Genomic DNA, 21,109 nt, shown 5'->3' on the forward strand with positions numbered 1-21,109 from the left:
ATCCTGGTGCCCAGACATATATGAACCACTCCTACCTGCAAATAACCTGGTTTTGTTTGTTTGTTTTTGAGACAGGGTTTCTCTGTTTTTCAGCTCTGGCTGCCCTGGAACTTGCTATGTGGAACAGACTGGCCCCAAACTAAGACATCCTCCTGCTTCTACTTCCCGAGTTCTAGAATCAAAGGTGGGCCACCATGTCCAGATACGGTTTTCTTTTTCTTCTTGTTTGTTGTTTTAGCTTTAATGTGGGTGGTAGGTTATCACTACATAGCCCTGGCTGTTTTAGAAATCACTGGTGTAGATTGGACTCGGGCTTGTAGACAATCTTTCTGAGATCCTTCTGCCAAGTGCTAGGTGAAGGGTGTGAGACCCACCCCCATTATAGCTCTGATTTTAATCAATATGCTGAGGTTCTGAATGGGTACTTTGCTGGTGTGTGTTTGGACAAAGATCTCAATGAGGTCTAAGGATAACGATGTGTGTAGTTCACACACCAACAATTCCAGTGCTGAGGAGACACAAGGATCATGAGTTTGAGACCAATCTAGGTTACACAGGGCGCTCTGGACCAACCCGGGCTAAGACTCAAAGGTAGAGCATTTCTGTAGCAATTCCAGAGCCCTGGGTTCAATTCCCAACAAGACATGCATGTGCATACAGTCAATGAGAGACAAACACACACATATTGTGTGTTACCTGGAAGCCTAAACTTCTAACTAAAACCTTGAAACATCCCCATAGCCTTTGTGCCCCCCTCCTGAGCCGGCAGAGCTCTCTTTGGTCCACCATGCAGGCCAGCAGCTCTTGAATCAGCAAGGCCCTTCATCACTGGGGTTCTTGGGCAAGGAACTGCACAGGACACAGATTGCAGGAGACTGGATGGTTTGTTTTTGGACAGAATCTCACTCTGTAGCCTTGACTATCCCAAAACTTACTATGTAAAGTGAATTGGGCTGCCTCTGCTTCTGGAGTGTTGGGAGGAAAGCCTGTGTGAACACCTGCTAGGGAGCGAACACAGCTGGCTTCCTTGGGTCTGTCTCGACTCTTAGATCCCTAGCTTCTTTTGTGTTGGGCCCTATCTGGTTCTGCACAACCACAGAATATACGGTCCCCAATACAGGTGCAATAAACCACACTATTGCAGTGACATAGCTTCTCCACCCACCTCTAAAAGCATCGCAGAATGCATCCCTGTGACCCCAGAGACACCGTCCCTGAGCTTCCATTCATCACTTCTTCCCAGAATGGGAGGCTGATTTCAGGGGTCTGGCTTTGGGAGAATGCTCTGGTCTCCCAAACTGCATTCCTGATATTTGGCAAAAAGCCAACTCTAAGGTCCCTCATTCCCTGCTCCCCTCGCTACAATGACTCCAAGAATATCATGCAGTCACAAATTTTAGCCCTCAGGGCATCCTCCAGGACTTCACTCTTTTGAGTTTAGATAAGGGGGTTCTTTTTGTTTGTTCCTTTTATTTTTGGGGTTTTTTTGTTTGTTTTTTCAAGACAGGGCTTCTCTGTAGCTTTTGTGCCTGTCCTGGAACTAGCTCTTGTAGACAAGGCCAGCCTCGAACTCAAAGAGATCTACCTGCCTCTGCCTCCCAAGTGCTGGCATTAAGGGCATGTGCCACCACCTCCCGGCAAGAAGGGGGTTCTTATGAGGGAGTCCCAGCCCTCCTCTGCAGTCTGACAGAGGCACTGTTGTGCATTACTTAACCATGTAAAAGTGTGTTACATTTGTTTATGTTGCACTTGTTTAATTACATAAAGGAATGCTGCAGATTCACCTCGACTGTCTGAGACACCTGATTGGTCTAATAAGAAGCTGACTGCAGAGGATGGAAAGATGCCTCAGAGGTTAAATAAGAACCCTGGCTGCTCTTACAGAGGTCCTCCATTCAATTTTCAGCAACCACACGGTGGCTCAAAACCATCTGTAATGAGACCTGGTGCCCTCTTCTGGCCTGCAAGCAGAACACTGTATACATAATAAATAAATCTTTACCAAAATCAAGCAAACAAACAAAAAAAAAACATACAACTAAAAAACCCAATAGCTGGCAGTAGAGGGAAAGCAGGAACAGTTGGGCAGAGAAAACAAGCAAAAGGATTCTAGGCTCTGGAGAAGAGGGAGAAGAGAACGAGAAAGAAAGAAACAGAGGCACCCAGGGCCAGGGACAGTCAGCCTGTCAGTTTCCAGCTAAAATCTAATGGTACAAGCATAAGCTAAGGCCAAGCATTGGTAACTAAATCAAGTTTCCCTTAACGATTTGGGAGCCGGTTGGTGGTCCAAAGAAAAGACCTGCTACAGGGAGCAGTGAAGCCAATGGGCTGGAGGCTGTTCCCCCTCTCTCCTCATGGTGGACTCACCTCTCTTGTCCCTCTGTCTCCTCATTTCTCTCAGATTGTCCTGCCTGCTCCAAGGCCTGGGCCTCTCTCTGGGTGATGTTGTGTTTCCAGCTGGTGAGATGAGGACCATTTGGGAGTGAGTGGACTGCAGGAACAGTTGGAAGTCCCCCTCCCAGGGACACTGACATCTTTGATACCTCAACAGTAGGAGCAACAGTGCCTCTTCCTCCACATCCTAACCCCCTAACCCACCACTGCTTCTGTTCAGTTGCCCCCATCACGGAGGGCTCCTCAGAATCCACCAGGCTGGGGAAACAGCAGCACAACAAGGTTTGGTGTAGGTTGGGAGAAGCACAATGGTGATTGATTTGCAGAGTCTGAAGCCAACAGACAACCCAGGTCCTCCTGCCTTCATCTCCAGAACTCTGGGGTCCCTCTGGGGCTTCTACACTCTTCTCTGAATCCTCCCCTCAGAAATAAAGGACAGGAGAACACCTCATCTGCACCAGACTGCTCTATTGTCCAGTCAGAGTCTCAGGACACGGTCACTATCTCCTCACTGACTAAAAGGTGTCTGTGGGGTTATGCACCTCACAGTCTGTATGGTCTCCTAGGAGGCAGTGTGAACATAGCAGAGTCTGGTGTGGGGACAGGAGGGGTGCAGAGAGTTACTTACTCGACCTTCTTCCCCTTCTGGGCCAGCAGCCAGTTCACAAACTCGTGTTGGCGGATCTTGTCCATGAGGATGCTGTAATCGCTGATTAAAGTCCCCTCTGCATACCTTGGGCCTCGAGGCCGGAGGCTACCAGATTTAGCTTGAGATCTGAGAGGCGAGAGATAGCAAACAGGATCCCAGGGAAAGGACAAAGTTGGGAACATCACACTGCTTGATTAAGTCCATTGGTTCAGAGTAACAAACTGAACTCAACTGGCCATGAGAGTGCATGCCTGTAATCCCAGTATTTGGAAGGCAGAGGCAGGAGGATCACTGAAAGTTCAAGGCCAGTCTATACTGTGTAACAAGAGATCTTCTCAATAATAGTAAGAAGGAAGTAATGACAATAGTGGTCAGCACACAGGAGGCAGAGAAAGACCAAGCTCTGTGAGTTCAAGGCCAGCCTGGTCTACACAGTGAGTTCCAGGACAGTTAGAGCTACTGAGACAGACCAAGTCTCAAAAAACTTAAATTAGTATGAATAAATCAGGGTGGTAGTGACACACATCTTTAATTCCAGCACTCAGAGGCAGAGGCAGGTGGATCTGTATGAATTAGTGAATTTGAGGCCAGCCTGGTCTACAAGAGCTATCTCCAGGACAGGCTTAAAATATACAGAGAAAGCCTGTCTCAAAAAAAAAAAAAAAAAAACAAAAACCAAAAAAAGCAAAAACCAGGTGTTGAAGAGAAGGCTCAGTGGTTAAGAGGATCACTTGCTCTCCCAGAGGACCCAGGTTCACTTCCCAGCACCCACATGCCAGCTAACTGTCTGTAATTACAAGATTTAACATTCTCACACATACATTCAGGTAAAACAGCAAAGAACATAAAAATAAAGATAAGTAAATCATCAAAATAATTATAATAATAGTGAACTCAGGGAATGGTTGGACTGTTTGGCAAATAAAGGAGTTAGCTATCAATCCTGACAACCTGAGCTCAACCCACAGAATGCGCATGATGGAAAAAATAATAATAACAATAAATTATTCTGTCCCTACGCTATAGACATACTATTTTTATCGCTGCTCTTTTTTGTTTTGTTGTTGTTTATTTTCTTGTTTCTGAAGACAGGGTTTCTCTGTGAAACAGTCCTAGCTGACCCAGAACTCACTTTGTATAACAGGATGGCCTCAAACTCAACAGAGATCTGCCTGTCTCTGTCTTCCGGGTTATGGGATTAAAGGTGTGTGCCACCTTGATTTTAATTGTTTTTAAAATTTACCTTTATTTTATGCACATTAGTGTTTTGCACTCATGGATGTCTGTGTGAGGGCATCAGATTCCTGGAACTGCAGTTAGACGGACTTGTCATGAGGGTGCTGGGCCCTGAGCCCTGGTCCTCTGGAAGAGCAACCAGTGCTCTTAACCACGGTGCATCTCTCCAGCCCTCCCCTCTCCTTTTATGTGGTGGTGGAATCAAACCTAGAACATTGCCAGGTGTTGTTGGCAACTGTGTCTGACTCCAGTTCCAGTGTGCCCGACAGCCTCACACACACAGATACACATGTAGACGAAACCCAATGCACATGAATAGAGACTGAAAAAAAGTTTTAGCACTCTTACCTCGATGATGGTTTGGCAACCTTTAATCCCAGTATTAGGGATTAACGTTTTGCAGTGACATAGTTTATCCACCCACCTCTAAAAGCATCGCAGAATGCATCCCTGTGACCCCAGAGACACCGTCCCTGAGCTTCCATTCATCACTTCTTCCCAGAATGGGAGGCTGACTTCAGGGGTCTGGCTTTGGGAGAATGCCCTGGTCTCCCACACTACCTTCCTGAGTCTTGGCAAGGAGAAGCCAACTCTAAGGTCCCTCATTCACTGCTCCCCTCGCTACAATGAATCCATGAATATCATTTGGCCACAGATTTTAGAAAGCCCTTAGAGCATCCTCCAGGACTTCACTCTTTTGAGCTTAGAGAAGCTTTGTTTTATTTTGGGTTTGTTTGTTTGTTTGTTTGTTTTCTCAAACAGGGTTTCTCTGTAGCTTTGGTGCCTGTCCTGGAACTCGCTAGCTCTCTTAGACCAGGCTGGCCGCGAACTCAAAGAGATCCACCTGTCTCTGCCTCCCGAGTGCTGCTATTAAAGGCATGCACCACAACCTCCTGGCAAGAAGGGGGTTCCTGTGAGGGAGTCCCAGCCCTTCTCTGCAGCCTGAGAGAGGGCGCTGTTGTGCATTACTTAACCATGTAAAAGTGCGTTACATTTGTTTGTGTTGCACTTGTTTAATTATGTAAGGACTTCTGCTGTTTCACCTTGCCTGTCTGAGACACCTGATTGATCTAATAAAAAGCTGACCGCAGAGGCTGGAGAGATGACTCAGAGGGAACTACTAGCCCTCGCTGCTCTTCCAGATGTCCTGCATTTAATACCCAGCAATGACATGGTGGCTCACAACCACCTTTAATGAGACCTGGTGCCATCTTCTGGTCTGTACGAAGAACACCGTATACATAACAAATACATGTTTACCAAAAAATAAAAAAACAAAAAACCCAATAGCTTGTCAGTAGTAGGATAGCAGGAACTGTCAGGCAAAGAGAACTGGTAGAAGGAATCTATGCTATGGTGAATAGGGAGAAGAGAAGGAAGGAAAAGAAGGGGGGGGACGCAGGGCCAGACAACCAGTCAGTTGCCACCTAGCTGCCAGCCAGCCATACACAGGTTGGGAAAAGGAAAAAAAGCCTCAAAGCAAAACGTAGATGAAGAGAAACAGTTAAGTTATGAGAGCTAATGGTACAAGCATAAGCTAAGGCCGAGTATTCGTAACTACATCAAGTCTCGCTTCACAATATGGAAGCTGGTTGGTATCCAAAGAAAAGACCTGCTACAGGGAGCAGTGAAGCCAATGGACTGGGAGCTGTTCCCCCTCTCTCCTCATGGTGGACTCACCTCTCTTGTCCCTCTGTCTCCTCATTTCTGTCAGATTGTCCTGCCTGCTCCAAGGCCTGGGCCTCTCTCTGGGTGATGTTGTGTTTCCAGCTGGTGAGATGAAGACCATTTGGTAGTGAGCCGAATGCAGGAACAGTTGGAAGTCCCCCTCCCAAAAACGCTGACATCTTTGATACCTCAACAGTAGGAGCAACAGTGCCTCTTCCTCCACATCCTAACTCCCTAACCCCCACCAATGCTTGTAGGACGAGCAGCGGGGGCTGTGTCCCGCCACCGGCTAGCTTTACATCCGAAATAATTACATGGAAACTGTATTCTTTTAAACACTGCCTGGCCCATTAGTTTCAGCCTCTTAATGGTTGATTCTCACATCTTGCTTTAACCCATAATTAGTAATCTGTGTAGCACCAGGAGTTGGTTGCTTACCAGGAGATATCTTAACCTACATCTGCTTTGGAAAGGAGAAGCATGGCAACTGACTATGGAGACTGCCTGAAGCGTCTGCCTTTTCTCTCCCAGAATTCTGTTCTGTCTATACCGCCTACCTAATTTTCTGTCCTATTAAAGGGGCCAAGGTAGTTTCTTTATTAACCAATGAAAGTAACACATAGACACTCCTCTATGAAATGCTTGTGTTCAGTTGCCCCCATCACGGAGGGCTCCTCAGAATCCACCAGGCTGGGGAAACAGCAGCACAACAAGGTTTGGTGTAGGTTGGGAGAAGCACAATGGTGATTGATTTGCAGAGTCTGAAGCCAACAGACAACCCAGCTCCTCCTGCCTTCATCTCCAGAACTCTGGGGTCCCTCTGGGGCTTCTACACTCTTCTCTGGATCCTCCCCTTAGAAATAAAGGAAAGGAGAACACCTCATCTGCACCAGACTGCTCTATTGTCACTAGGACATGGTCACTATCTCCTCCTCACTGACTAAAAGGTGTCTGTGGGGCTGTGCACCTCACAGTCTGTATGGTCTTCTAGGATGTGATGTGAAAATAGCAGAGTCTGGTGTGGGGACAGGAGGGGTGCAGAGAGTTACTTACTCGACCTTCTTCCCCTTCTGGGCCAGCAGCCAGTTCACAAACTCGTGTTGGCGGATCTTGTCCATGAGGATGCTGTAATCGCTGATTAAAGTCCCCTCTGCATACCTTGGGCCTCGAGGCCGGAGGCTACCAGATTTAGCTTGGGATCTGAGAGGCGAGAGATAGCAAACAGGATCCCAGGAAAAGGACAAAGTTGGGAACATCACATTGCTTGATTAAGTCCGTTGGTTCAGAGTAACAAACTGAACTCAACTGGCCATGAGAGTGTATGCCTGTAATCCCAGTACTTGGAAGGCAGAGGCAGGAGGATCACTGAAAGTTCAAGGCCAGTCTATACTATATAACAAGAAATCATCTCAGCGAGCCGCGCGGTGGCTCATCATGTAGGGCGCTGGCGATTGCGTGAGTGTGTGTGTCTGCGAGTTCGAATCCCGTGTGTTGTCGTTGTGCGTGTGCTGCTTGTGCGAACCGTGTGTGTGTGTGTCCCTCTCTCCCACGGCTTCTTGTGGGAAAAAAAAGAAATCATCCCAATAATAGTAAGAAGGAAGTAATGACAGTAGTGGTCAGCACTCAGGAGGCAGAGACATCCAAGCTCTGTGAGTTCAAGGCCAGCAAGGTCTACACAGTGAGTTCCAGGACAGTTAGAGCTACAGTGAAAGACCAAGTCACAATAATAATAATAATAATAATAACAATAAGAATATGGATAAAACAGGGTGGTGGTGATACATGCCTTTAATTCCAGCACTTGGAGGCATAGGCATGAGGATCTGTGTGTATTTCAGGCCTGCCTGGTCTACAAGAGCTATCTCCAGGACAGGCTCCAAAGCCACACAGAGAAATCCTGTCTCAAAAAACAAAACAAAAACCAGGTGTTGAAGTGATGGCTCAGTGGCTGAGAGGATCACTTGCTCTACCATAGGACCCAGGTTCAATTCCCAGCACCCACATGTCAGCTAACAACTGTCTGTAACTACAAGATCTGACACTTTCACACATACATGCAGGCAAAACCACAAAGAACATAAAATAGTGATAAGTCGATAATAATAATAATAATAATAATAATAGTGAACTTAGGGACTGGTCAGATTGTTTGGCAAATAAAGGGATTTGCTATCAATCCTGACAATCTGAGCTCAACCCGCAGGATGCACATGATAGAAAAATAAAAAAAGAATAATACTAACGATAAATAATTCCATCACACCCCTTTAGACATACTATTTGTATCGCTGCCCTTTTTGTTTTGTTTTTGTTTGTTTTCTTGTTTCTGAAAACAGGGTTTCTCTGTGAAACAGTCCTAGCTGACCCAGAACTCACTTTGTAGACCAGGCTGGCCTCAAACTCAACAGAGATCTGCCTGACTCTGCCTCCCGAGTGTTGGGATTAAAGGGGTGTGCCAACTATATTTTAATCATTTGTAAAATTTACTTTTATTTTATGCACATGAGTGTTTTGTACTCACGGAAGTCTACTTGAGGGCATCAGATCCTCAGGAACTGGAGTTAGACAGACTTGTCATGAGAGTGCTGGGCACCAAGCCCTGGTCCTCTGGAAGAGCAACCAGTGCTCTTAACCACGGTGCATCTCTCCAGCCCTCCCCTCTCCTTTTATGTGGTGGTGGAATCAAACCTAGAACATTGCCAGGTGTTGTTGGCAACTGTGTCTGACTCCAGTTCCAGTGTGCCCGACAGCCTCACACACACAGATACACATGTAGACGAAACCCAATGCACATGAATAGAGACTGAAAAAAAGTTTTAGCACTCTTACCTCGACGATGGTTTGGCAACCTTTAATTCCAGTATTAGGGATTAACGTTTTGCAGTGACATAGTTTATCCACCCACCTCTAAAAGCATCGCAGAATGCATCCCTGTGACCCCAGAGACACCGTCCCTGAGCTTCCATTCATCACTTCTTCCCAGAATGGGAGGCTGACTTCAGGGGTCTGGCTTTGGGAGAATGCCCTGGTCTCCCACACTACCTTCCTGAGTCTTGGCAAGGAGAAGCCAACTCTAAGGTCCCTCATTCACTGCTCCCCTCGCTACAATGAATCCATGAATATCATTTGGCCACAGATTTTAGAAAGCCCTTAGAGCATCCTCCAGGACTTCACTCTTTTGAGCTTAGAGAAGCTTTGTTTTATTTTGGGTTTGTTTGTTTGTTTGTTTGTTTTTTCAAACAGGGTTTCTCTGTAGCTTTGGTGCCTGTCCTGGAACTCGCTAGCTCTCTTAGACCAGGCTGGCCGCGAACTCAAAGAGATCCACCTGTCTCTACCTCCCCAGTGCTGCTATTAAAGGCATGCACCACAACATCCCTGCGAGAAGGGGGTTCCTGTGAGGGAGTCCCAGCCCTTCTCTGCAGCCTGAGAGAGGGCGCTGTTGTGCATTACTTAACCATGTAAAAGTGCGTTACATTTGTTTGTGTTGCACTTGTTTAATTATGTAAGGACTTCTGCTGTTTCACCTTGCCTGTCTGAGACACCTGATTGATCTAATAAAAAGCTGACCGCAGAGGCTGGAGAGATGACTCAGAGGGAACTACTAGCCCTCGCTGCTCTTCCAGATGTCCTGCATTTAATACCCAGCAATGACATGGTGGCTCACAACCACCTTTAATGAGACCTGGTGCCATCTTCTGGCCCATAGGCAGAACACTATATACATAATAAATTAATCTTTATCAAAAAACAAAAAAATAAAAAAATCAATAGCTTGACAGTAGAAGTATGGCAGGAACTGCCCGGCAAAGAGAACTGGTAGAAGGAATCTAGGCTCTGGACAAGAGGGAGAAGAGAACAAGGCTGAAAGAAAGGAAGGCCCCCAGGACAAGGGCTAGGGCCAGGGCCAGTCAGCTAGTCAGTCGCCAGCTAGCTGCCAGCAGCTAGACACAGGTTAGGAAAAGGAAAAAAAGCCTCAAAGCAAAACGTAGATGAAGAGAAACAGTTAAGTTATGAGAGCTAACTGTACAAGCATAAGCTAAGGCCGAGTATTCGTAACTACAACAAGTCTCATTCACAATATGGAAGCTAGTTGGTGTCCAAAGAAAAGACCTGCTACAGGGAGCAGTGAAGCCAATGGGCTGGGAGCTGTTCCCCCTCTCTCCTCATGGTGGACTCACCTCTCTTGTCCCTCTGTCTCCTCATTTCTCTCAGATTGTCCTGCCTGCTCCAAGGCCTGGGCCTCTCTCTGGGTGATGTTGTGTTTCCAGCTGGTGAGATGAAGACCATTTGGGAGTGAGTGGACTGCAGGAACAGTTGGAAGTCCCCCTTCCAGGGACACTGACATCTTTGATACCTCAACAGTAGGAGCAACAGTGCCTCTTCCTCCACATCCTAACCCCCTAACCCACCACTGCTTCTGTTCAGTTGCCCCCATCACGGAGGGCTCCTCAGAATCCACCAGGCTGGGGAAACAGCAGCACAACAAGGTTTGGTGTAGGTTGGGAGAAGCACAATGGTGATTGATTTGCAGAGTCTGAAGCCAACAGACAACCCAGCTCCTCCTGCCTTCATCTCCAGAACTCTGGGGTCCCTCTGGGGCTTCTACATTCTTCTCTGGCTCCTTCCTTAGAAATAAAGGACAGGAGAACACCCCATCTGCTCCAGACTGCTCTATTGTCCAGTCAGAGTCTCAGGACACGGTCACTATCTCCTCCTCACTGACTAAAAGGTGTCTGTGGGGTTGTGCACCTCACAGTGTGTATGGTCTCCTAGAATGTGATGTGAACATAGCAGAGTTTGATATGGGGACAGGAGGGGTGCAGAGAGTTACTTACTCGACCTTCTTCCCCTTCTGGGCCAGCAGCCAGTTCACAAACTCGTGTTGGCGGATCTTGTCCATGAGGATGCTGTAATCGCTGATTAAAGTCCCCTCTGCATACCTTGGGCCTCGAGGCCGGAGGCTACCAGATTTAGCTTGGGATCTGAGAGGCGAGAGATAGCAAACAGGATCCCAGGGATGGGAAAAAGTTGGGGAACATAACATTGCTTGATTAAGTCCGTTGGTTCAGAGTAACAAACTGAACTCAACTGGCCATGAGAGTGCATGCCTGTAATCCCCGTACTTGGAAGGCAGAGGCAGGAGGATCACTGAAAGTTCAAGGCCAGTCTATACTATGTAACAAGAGATCATCTCAATAATAGTAAGAAGGAAGTAATGACAATAGTGGTCAGCACACAGGAGGCAGAGAAAGACCAAGCTCTGTGAGTTCAAGGCCAGCCTGGTCTACACAGTGAGTTCCAGGACAGTTAGAGCCACAGAGACAGACCAAGTCTCAAAAACTAACAATAATATGGATAAATCAGAGTGTGGTAATGCACGCATTTAATCCCAGGACTCGGAGGCAGAGGCAGAGTGATCTGGGTGAATTTGAGGCCAGCCTGGTCTACAAGAGCTATCTCTAGGACAGGCTTTAAAGCTAGAGATAAATCCTGTCTCAAAAATAAATAAATAAATAAATAAATAAATAAATAAATAAATAAATAAAGCAAAAACCAGGTGTTGAAGTGATGGCTCAGTGGTTAACGGATCACTTGCTCTACCATAGGACCCAGGTTCAATTCCCAGCACCCACATGTCAATGAACAACTGTCTGTAACTACAAGATCTGACACTTTCACACATACATGCAGGCAAAACCACAAAGAACATAAAATAGAGATAAGTCGATTAGTATAATTAATAATAATAATAATAATAATAATAATAATAATAATAATAGTGAACTTAGGGACTGGTCAGATTGTTTGGCAAATAAAGGCGTTTGCTATCAATCCTGACAACCTAAGCTCAACTCACAGGATGCACATAATATAAAAAAAGAATAATACTAACAATAAATTATTCCAATCAAACCCTATAGACATACTATTTGTATCGCTGCTCTTTTTTGTTTTGTTTTTGTTTGTTTTCTTGTTTCTGAAGACAAGCTTTCTCTGAGAAACCGTCCTAGCTGACCCAGAACTTACTTTGTAGACTAGGCTGGCCTCAAGCTCAACAGAGATCCACCTGCCTCTGCCTTCCTAGGGCTGGGATTAAAGGTGTGTGCCACCTATATTTTAATCATTTGTAAAATTTACTTTTATTTTATGCACATTAGTGTTTTGCCTGCATGGAAGTCTACGTGAGGGCATCAGATCCTCAGGAACTGCAGTTAGACTGACTTGTCATGAAGGTGCTGGGCACTGAGCCCTGGTCGTCTGGAAGAACAACCAGTGCTCTTAACTACAGAGCATCTCTGCAGCCCTCCCCTCTCCTTTTATGTGGTGGTGGAATCAAACCCAGGACCTTGCCAGGTGGTGGCGGCAACTGTCTGTAACTCCAGTTCCAGTGTGCCTGACAGCATCACACAAATATACATATAGACAAAACACAAATGCACACACATAAAGATTGAAAAAAAGTTTCACCACTACTTAGCGTGGTGGGTGGTGGGCACACCTTAATCCTAGTACTAGGGAGGCAGAGGCACACAGATCTCTGAGTTCAAGACCAGCCTGGTCTGCAGAGTGAGTTCGAGGACAAGGACAACCAGGACTACACAGAGAAACCCTGTCTTAAACCACCACCACCACCACTACCACCAGTTTTACTACTTTCTGGGTCCCTGTTTTGTAAATGAGTCACTTACCATACAAGGACACAATTCTGAGGACCTGATTTCAATTCCCAGAATGCACAAAGAGGTGGTAGTGAGAAACAACTCTACAGAGGTGTCCCCTGACCACCACTTTGGTGCCACACAGTATAAATGGCAGATCCGGGATTCACCAGGTTAATTTGAACCCAGGTTCATGGGAGGGGCCCTGGTTTGTGTTTAAGTTCTAGGAGTAGAACCTGTGGGTCTCTGCATGCTAGGTAAGACTGAGGAGTGTTCCCCAGCCCCAACCCTCTGAGATTTTTGTTGTTCCTGTTGTTTTGTTTTTGATTGGTTTGCTATGGTCTCTTATATCCCAGCTTGCCTCAAACTCACCCTTTTGCTGAAGTTCCTCGTGAACTCCTGATCTTGCTGCGCCCTCTCACTTGTCCTGGGATGTAAGCAGCGCCATACTGACTTCCTGAGACTCTGTTTTCTCTTTGAGATAGGGTCTCATTCTGTAACCCTGGCTGGAACTCACAGTCTGTCTCTGTCTGCAGAGAGCAGGAACTAAAGACGTGTGCTACCATTGCTGTCAGTGATTTTTCTTTTGTTGTAGTTGTTTTTGTTGGCATTTTTATTTTGTTTTGTTTTTTGAGACAAGGTTTCTCTGTGTAGGCCTGGCTGTGTTAGAACTCGCTCTGTAGACCATGCTGACCTGAAATTCAGAGATCTGCCTGCCTCGGCTTGCTGAGTGCTGGGTTTAAAGGTGTGGACCATTACTACCCGGTATGAGTCTTTCTTTGTTCTTAACAAACTCAAGGTCTGCTCTCCTTGAAAGTATTTCTGCCAGCTTTCCCTCACACTTTCCACGTGCCAGCTTCCTATGGTACATGGGTTGTCCTTCATCTGAGGAAAACCGGTACTGTTTTGACAAATCTATATGCCTTGGTCCCCAAACACAGTCAGAGCCATGGCTATACTTACCCTCAACTTCTCCTCCTCCTCGTCCTCCTCCTCCCCTCTTCCTCCTCTTCCTCCTCCTCCCCCTCTTTCTCCTCCCCTCCTCTTCCTCCTCCTCCCCCTCTTTTTCCTCCCCTCCTCTTCCTCCTCCTCCTCTTCTCTTTCTCTAACTCTAGACTCTGGTCTTGTTATATAGCCCAGGCTAGCCTCAAACTTTCAATCCCCCTGCCTCTGCCTGCCAAGGGGTAGAGTTGCAGGAGAGAGCTGCCACACTCAGCACTACACTGTCTGCCTTGGTTTGGGTCCTCTGTATGGTTATGTGGTCCGTGTCCGTGTCTGCCTTGGTCCCTGTACTCTCTGAATGCAGGAGCCATCAGTGGACCTTGGATCACAAATGTCTGCCCAGCGTCTGGTGCCCAGGAAGCTCAGCTCCTATGAGATCCAAGTGAATGTATGCATGCATCAACGATGGCTACTTTTCCCAAGGGAGACCCTACACTGAAGACTCTCTGCCATCAAAAGGGCCTTCCTCAGACCTGAACAAGCACGGTCTTCCTCACTCCCCCGGGGAAATCTTAATAGACTGACCCTTCTCCACTCTCTCCACTCCCTCCGCTCAGCCTGGAGTCCCTCTCTTTTTCACCACCCCCACCCCATTCCAGTTTATATTCCAGCCCCCTCCACCTCCCAATCCTACCTGAATTGAACTTCTTCTTCTCCCAGCGCGGCCCCCAGGAAGAGCAGCAACATCAGGAGAGAGCAGGTCTTCATAGCCACCATCTTCCTTGGTTGTGTGTCCGAGCTGAGAGGAAAAGCAGGCAATACTGCAGTAAGGGGGGGGGGGGGAAACAGGAGGCTACTTGATGCTGGGACTTGGGAGAATGATAAAAGCTGGGGTGGGGCAGGAACCACAGGGGGTTACACGAAGTGTTTGGAAGGGACATGGAGCTGGTCCTGCTTTGTGGATTCTGAAGGAAGGACTGGGAAGAAAGTAGCAAAGGCCTAGGTGGGGGGAACTCCCTTCTTGGCTCATTACCAGACATCACAGGGATAGGATTTGGCAAGATTATCCCCTTAAAGCCCTAACAAAGTTCACAGCAGCCCACCTTCCTGCTTCCAACTAAGCTGTTATTCAGCCATCATATCCCTCCCCGAGATGAAAGCCACACAGAGAACCATCCTGAACACACACACACACACTTACACACACCTTCTTGGGCTTGACTAACGTGGCTGCGCAGTTCTTCCTAAAGCTTGAGCTGAGCTTCTTCTGTGGTCTCAGCCCTTTTCTATCTTCTGGAGAAATAGCAGGCAGGAAGAAACCTTCCCCCAGATCCCTGAAGGCCAGAGCTAGCCTAAGGCTGCGACACCTGGTCTTCCTAGGAGTCCCTTTGAACTCTCTTCTAGATTCCCATACAGACAAGGAATCAGGTAAAGAGCCAGGACACTCACTTCCGCCCAGGCCAGCCCATCACGATCCCAACCTCTCTCTTACCCAACTGTTCTTCCAGCTTTTCCACAGGGCAGGATAGGGTCCCTCCCTCCTACCTGCTGGCTCGAGGATCCTGCTTCAAGACCCTGTCTTGGACTCTTTATATCCAGGCACCGCAGAGGCACTGATTAGCCTGGAAGCCTCTTATCTCGGGGACTCATGCCCACTGCTCCTGCCTGGTGAAACCCATTGTAACCTAATGACACTTCCCTTTCCACCTGGGCTGTGCTAATGGGTGATTAACATTTGGGTATCTCCAGCCCTATCTGGAGCCCGCCTGGTGGGCAGAGTGACTGAGCACCCCATTTTCCCTCCCCTCTTCCTTCCTGGGCACAGGGCCCACTGTTCTCTGCCTCCTTCCTGTTGGGTGTTGTGGGTGGAAAGAGTCACCTTGGTGAGCATCAACTGAGGCAGCGCTCTGTAACGGAGCAGGCAGCCCCACAAAGCCATGGGTGACTTCTGGGGTAACAGGAGGGACCATGGTGGTCTGAATCCCAGATACGGACATTAACTGGGAATTGTGGCATTGTGGAGATAAGGCTACCAGAGGTGGGTGTCTTGACAATTCCTAATGATTCTGGTGAACTGGAGTTTATGGCCACATGGTTTCCTACTTGGGGCAGTGTAACATAGGAATATGTTACAGGCTCCAGAAAGATCTAACTCCCTCCCTAAAGTGTTGTTTTAGACGCATAGCCCAGGCTGGTCTCATGTGATTTGTAGCTGATGTTGTCCTTGAACCCTGATCTTCTTCCCTCTACCTCGTACGCACTAACACTGTGCATTGCTAAGGCTTCATCCTTGCTAGTAGGCAAGCATGTTCCCTGGGCTTCGTCCATGCTAGGCAAGCATGGTCCCTGGACTTCGTCCATGCTAGGCAAGCATGCTCCCTGGGCTTCGTCCATGCTAGGCAAGCATGCTCCCAGCTGTTACATCCCTAGTGCCCTGTAAAGACTGATGAACTAATCATTGAGGAGCATGCCTGTACTCAGGAGGCTGAGGAAGGAAAGTTGCTGAGAATCTGGGGCAGACTGGGCTATACAATAAAACCATATTGAAAATTAAAAAAGACCTGGGTGGTAGTGGTGCATACCACTAATCCCAAGTGAATAGAAAGCCAACCTGGTCTACGGAGCAAGTTACAGGATGGCCAGAGCTATACAGAGAAACCCTGCCTAGAAAAACATTAATAAATAGCTTAATTAATTAATTAATTAATTAATTATGAGGCCAGGCATAGCACTCTGGAGGCAGAAGCAGGCAGATCTCTGAGTTTGAGGCCAGGCTGGTCTATAGAGCTGGATCCAAGACTGCCAGAACTACACAGAAAGACCCTGTCTCCTATAGCAAAACAAACAAAAAAGTTTAAAAGCATTTTAAAAGGCCAGGTGTGGTGGCACACACATTTGATCCCAGCACTCAGGAGGCAGAAGCAGGCACATCTCTCTGCTCAAGGCCAGCCTTGTCTACAGAGTGAATTTCAGGATAGTCAGGATTACACAAAGAAGCCCTGTCTTGAAAAAGAAATTGTTTTAACCTGAGCCCCTCCTCAAAGGCCAAAGCCTGTCATCCTCTGCATCCTGTATCTCCACGGGGCCCTCTGAGGTCACTTCATCCTTCCAGCTCTGACACAGGGCCTGCTAGCTTTTGTCAGTCTGAAGGCTCTCTAGGAGGAGCCCAGACAGCAGAACCGTGTCCTCTCAGGAGAGTGAGGTTTCTCGAGGTTCAGGGCTGTCTCCCCCTCAGTACAAAAACTCTTGAAAAACTTTCTTTGCCTTTCCACAAGGACTGAGAACCTGGCTCTGGCCATAGGGCTCAGACTCCATTTTGACAGTCCCAGATGTCCTTTTTCTTGGGCCCTTCCTTCTTCACTCATCCTTGGAACCCTTAACCCAGCAACCTGCTGTGCTGCCTATAGCTCCAGGGCCTAATCTAGGTCACTCTGTTACTCTGGTGGCCTCTGTGGAAGATCCAGTAGGGAGTTAAGTGCCCCTATGGGATGAGAGGTTGCTGGACTGGAAAGACTGCTCCTTCTGCCTCCTGGAAACCTCACCTGCCTACTCAGCCATCACCCCTCCTCTAGACAACCTTCTTCCCTGGGAGCAAGTTCTGCATGGCATCTCCCAGCTACCAACAGGCTGTGATAAGATATCAGGGCAGATTTAGCTTCCAGAGTGGAGGCAGGGGCTGCTTGAGATCTTGTATCCTGCTCAGCAACATAGCTAAAGGGCTTGTGGGGTTTGCATCAAAGCCCGGGTACTCTTGTCTGAAGGGGGAGGGTATCTGAAAAGAGTAGACACCATTGTCTGGGCCCTAGAATCTGGCGCCAAAGCAAAGAGAAGGAAAGCCCTGTGGTCAGTCCCCAAGACCACGAGAGCCCAGAGTCCTCTGTCAATGTGTTCTGAGACTGTGCTTTAGCTCCCTTTCTGCCAGCCTGTGCAGCCACGTCTCCCAGTTGTCCCTTATTTCTTTGTTGTTACTGTTGTTCAGGTTGGCCTCAAACTTATGGTAATTCTCCTGCCTCAACCTTTCTTGCACTGGCAATACAGGAGTGTGTCACTATGTTCAATTTGTTTGCTTGAGACAGGCCTGAGAGGGGTCTCAGGTAGCCCAGCTTGGACTCAGACTAACTAACTCAAGTATGGCTGAGAATAGTTTTGGCTTTCTGATTCTCTTGCGGCCATTTCCTAAGAGTTAGTTACTGGTATGCACCACCACACCGAGGATTTTGGCTTTGTTGTCTTTTTTTGTTTTGTTTGCTTTTTTATGAAAGGACCATACCCTGTAGCCTAGGCCGTCCTGAAAGCAAGTATATAGTTGCCTCTAATCTACAAAAATCCTCTAGCCTCACCTTCCTCTGTGCTTAATTACAGAAACTAATTGTAAAACTCTAGAATATCTCTGAAGCCGTTTCTGACAACTTTGAGGCCATTTCTGAGGCCTCTCAGCCTTAGTGCTCCCCCTCCCCTGGGAACCAAGGACCTAACAACCTCACATGCACGTACTGGAATGTTGGGGATGTTCTCCAGATAGAACTCAGTTATTGAAATTGAGGCACCCATGGGCCCCAAAGGCGCCTTAGGAGGCAGGAAAGTGGAGAAGCCAATCCTGAGAAGTTTCTGGAGATTGGAGTCCTGATAGAATTTTTTCCCCTTTTAATTGTGGTGACAGGGCTTTGCAAATGCTAAGCACACAAGCCACACTTGGCTCCCTCAGCACAGGCTTGCAGGACTTGAGCAAAATAGGTCCATAAATCCAAGCCACGTGGCAGCCCAGCATGCCAGTCTAAGGGAGTAGAGACCTGGTGCTCAGTTTGGTGTGGTTTCAGCTGGGAGGAGGGGGTTCAGGAGGAAGCAGAGTCCCCTTCTGCCTATTTCACTGCAGAAAAGTTCAGGATGTGCGGGGTCAAAGGACACAGGCAATGTGAGCCAAGAGGTCACCTTGACTCACCCCAAGCAGAGAGAAGATGGAAGATATGTCACGAGAGGGAACCCCGCCTGAAGAATCAGCACTTCAAGATGAGGCAGAGAAAAGCTGGTGTGGTGAGTCCTGTCTGTAGTGCTTGCACTTGGAAGGCTGAGGCAGGAGAATTCCAAGTTTGAGGATAGCTTAGACATAAAGTGAGTTCCAGGCTAGCCTGGGCTACAGCGTCAAACATTGTCTCAACAACAGCAGAGTTTTCGCCCAGGGTGTTTGCTGGCTCTTCCAGCCCCAAGCGGTGACTCACCACCACCTCCCCATACTGAAGCCACAGACATTCCAGGTCCAGCCTGCGTCATTGGCCTTCTGACTGAGAGCAGGCCTTCCTGGCCTTAGACTCTGCTTTGGGTTCTCTTGTCTCCAGATCCCCTGGCTGACTCAGGAAACCCACATCCCTTTCTGATCCCTCATCCACCTCCTGCAGTGCAGGGGACCAGAGGTCACACAATGCCTGCTGATGCATCATCATCTGGTTATCCTGATTCCCACAAAGACCCCCAGCAAAATCACTAACATGCTTCCCCATCCCATTGTGCAGCTCACTTAGATGAAAATAGTCCTTTCCAGAGAGCTCTTCAGAAAAAACATAGACTACTACAGCCTTCCCTGGCCAGCTAGTGTAAGGAATCAGCTTAGGTACTCAGCTCAGGGGCTGGGCAGGTAGCTCAGTTAACCTGCTTGTCAAGGGTGAATGAAGACCAGCATTTGAACGTTATTTCTTCGTTTGTTTGTTTGCTTATTTGTTTTTTGAAACAGGGTTACTCTTTGTAGCCCTGGCTGTCCTCAACTTGCTCTGTAGACCAGGCTGGCCTTGAACTCAGAGAACCACCACCTCTGCCTCCCGAGTGCTGCCATTAAAGCCTTGTACTGCCACAGCCAGGCCTCCCACATTTGATCTCCAGCAATACATAAACTGTGTGTGGTGGCACACACCTGTAATCCTAGCCCTTGGGGGGGCAAAGGTCAGAAGATCAGAAGTTTAAGGACATTCTTAGCTAGGTAGTGGGTTTGAGACTAACCCTGAACTATGTGAGCCATTCTCTCAAAAACAAAGAAAAAAGAAGCCCAAAACAAAAACAAAAACCACCACCCAACAACAAAATCCACTGCCCAGTAGCTCACAAACTGCTTGTAACTCTAGCTCTAGGGGGATCTGAAAACCTCTTTTGATTTCTGTGGGTACCTCACCCACTGCACCTGTGCGCACACACGCGTGTTCAAACACACACACACACACACACACATACACACACACACACACACACACACACACACACACAGTAAAGACTAAACGGGTGGTTCAGAGGTTGGAGTGTGCTCTGCTCTCCTGCAGAGGATAGACCAGAGTTCCATTTCTGGTACCCATGTCGGGGTTCTTACAGCTTCCTGTAACTCCAGAGCAGCTGTAAACACACACACACACACACACACCTCCTTCCAAATAAGAATAAAAAATCTCAAAGGTATGTTGATACTGGGGCTGGGGAGATGGCTCAGTGGTTAGAGCTCTGCCTGGTCTTCCTAAAGGTCCTGAGTTCAATTCGCAGCAACCACATGGTGGCTCACAACTATCTGTAATGAGATTTGGTGCCCTCTTTTGGCCTGCAGGGATACATGTGAGCAGAGCACTGTATACATAATAAACAAACAAACAAATAAATAAATAAACAAACAAATATTTTTTTTGTTTTTGGTTTTTTGAGACAGGGTTTCCCTGTAGTTTCTAGAGCCTGTCCTGGAACTAGCTCTTGTTGACCAGGCTGGCCTCGAACTCAGAGATCTGCCTGCCTCTGCCTCCCGAATGCTGGGATTAAAGGCGTGCACCACCACCGCCCGGCTCAAATAAATAAAATTCATTTTAAAAAATTATGTTGATACCCAAAGGTGCTCTGAACATTGGTCAGAGAGGAGCTTCCTTTTGCATTGGGCCGTGGTAATGCAGACACTCCTACCTGAGAATAACTGTTGAGTGACCAATCCTAAATGGGACATCTGTATCACTTGCCCTCTATCCCCCCCCCATCCTGTATATATACAGTATTCTACATGTATGTACACCAGCAGGCCAGAAGAGGGCGCCAGATCTCATTACAGATGGTTGTGAGCCATCATGTGGTTGCTGGGAATTGAACTCAGGACCTTTGGTAGAGCAGCCAGTGCTCTTAACCTCTGAGCCATCTCTCTAGCCCTCATTTCTATTTTTTTGAGGCTGTCTCACTTTGCAATCCTGCCTGTAGCTTTTGCTATATACACTAGGTTAACCAGAAACTCACAGAGTCCTGTCTGCCTCTGTCTCCTGAGGCTTAAAGGTGTGCATCTTTCTTCCTGGTATTATTCACTGTTTTGTTTTGTTTTGTCTTGTTTTCCTTGAGATATGGTTTCTTTGTGGGGCTCTGACTGTCCTGGAACTTACTCTGTCAACCCAACTAGCCTTGAACTCAGAGATCCTACCCCTGCCTCCCAAGCACTAGAAAGAAGCAAAGGTGTGCCCCACCATACCCAGCTAAAATATTTTGTTTATTTGTTGGGGTGTGTGAAGGTCTGAGGACAACTTTTGGAAATGAGTTCCTCTGTTATCTGGGTCCTGGTGTT

General features: G+C 47.5%; 1 protein-coding gene across 1 annotated transcript; it reads right to left on the reverse strand.

Annotated features, from left to right (window-relative positions):
- Window positions 1-6,981: 6,981 nt before the first annotated feature.
- On the reverse strand, window positions 6,982-19,332 carry LOC119811419 (gastric inhibitory polypeptide). Its single transcript, XM_038325362.2, has 5 exons — window positions 18,488-19,332; window positions 14,243-14,347; window positions 10,783-10,929; window positions 10,126-10,215; window positions 6,982-7,147 (listed from the first exon to the last, which is right to left on the reverse strand). Exons 1-5 carry the CDS (start codon window positions 18,652-18,654, stop codon window positions 6,997-6,999), a joined length of 660 nt encoding a protein of 219 aa, XP_038181290.2. The 5' UTR covers window positions 18,655-19,332; the 3' UTR covers window positions 6,982-6,996.
- Between the last annotated feature and the right edge of the window lie 1,777 nt (window positions 19,333-21,109).

This window comes from Arvicola amphibius, chromosome 4 (genome assembly GCF_903992535.2).
Source record: "Arvicola amphibius chromosome 4, mArvAmp1.2, whole genome shotgun sequence".
Lineage (NCBI taxonomy): Eukaryota > Metazoa > Chordata > Mammalia > Rodentia > Cricetidae > Arvicola > Arvicola amphibius.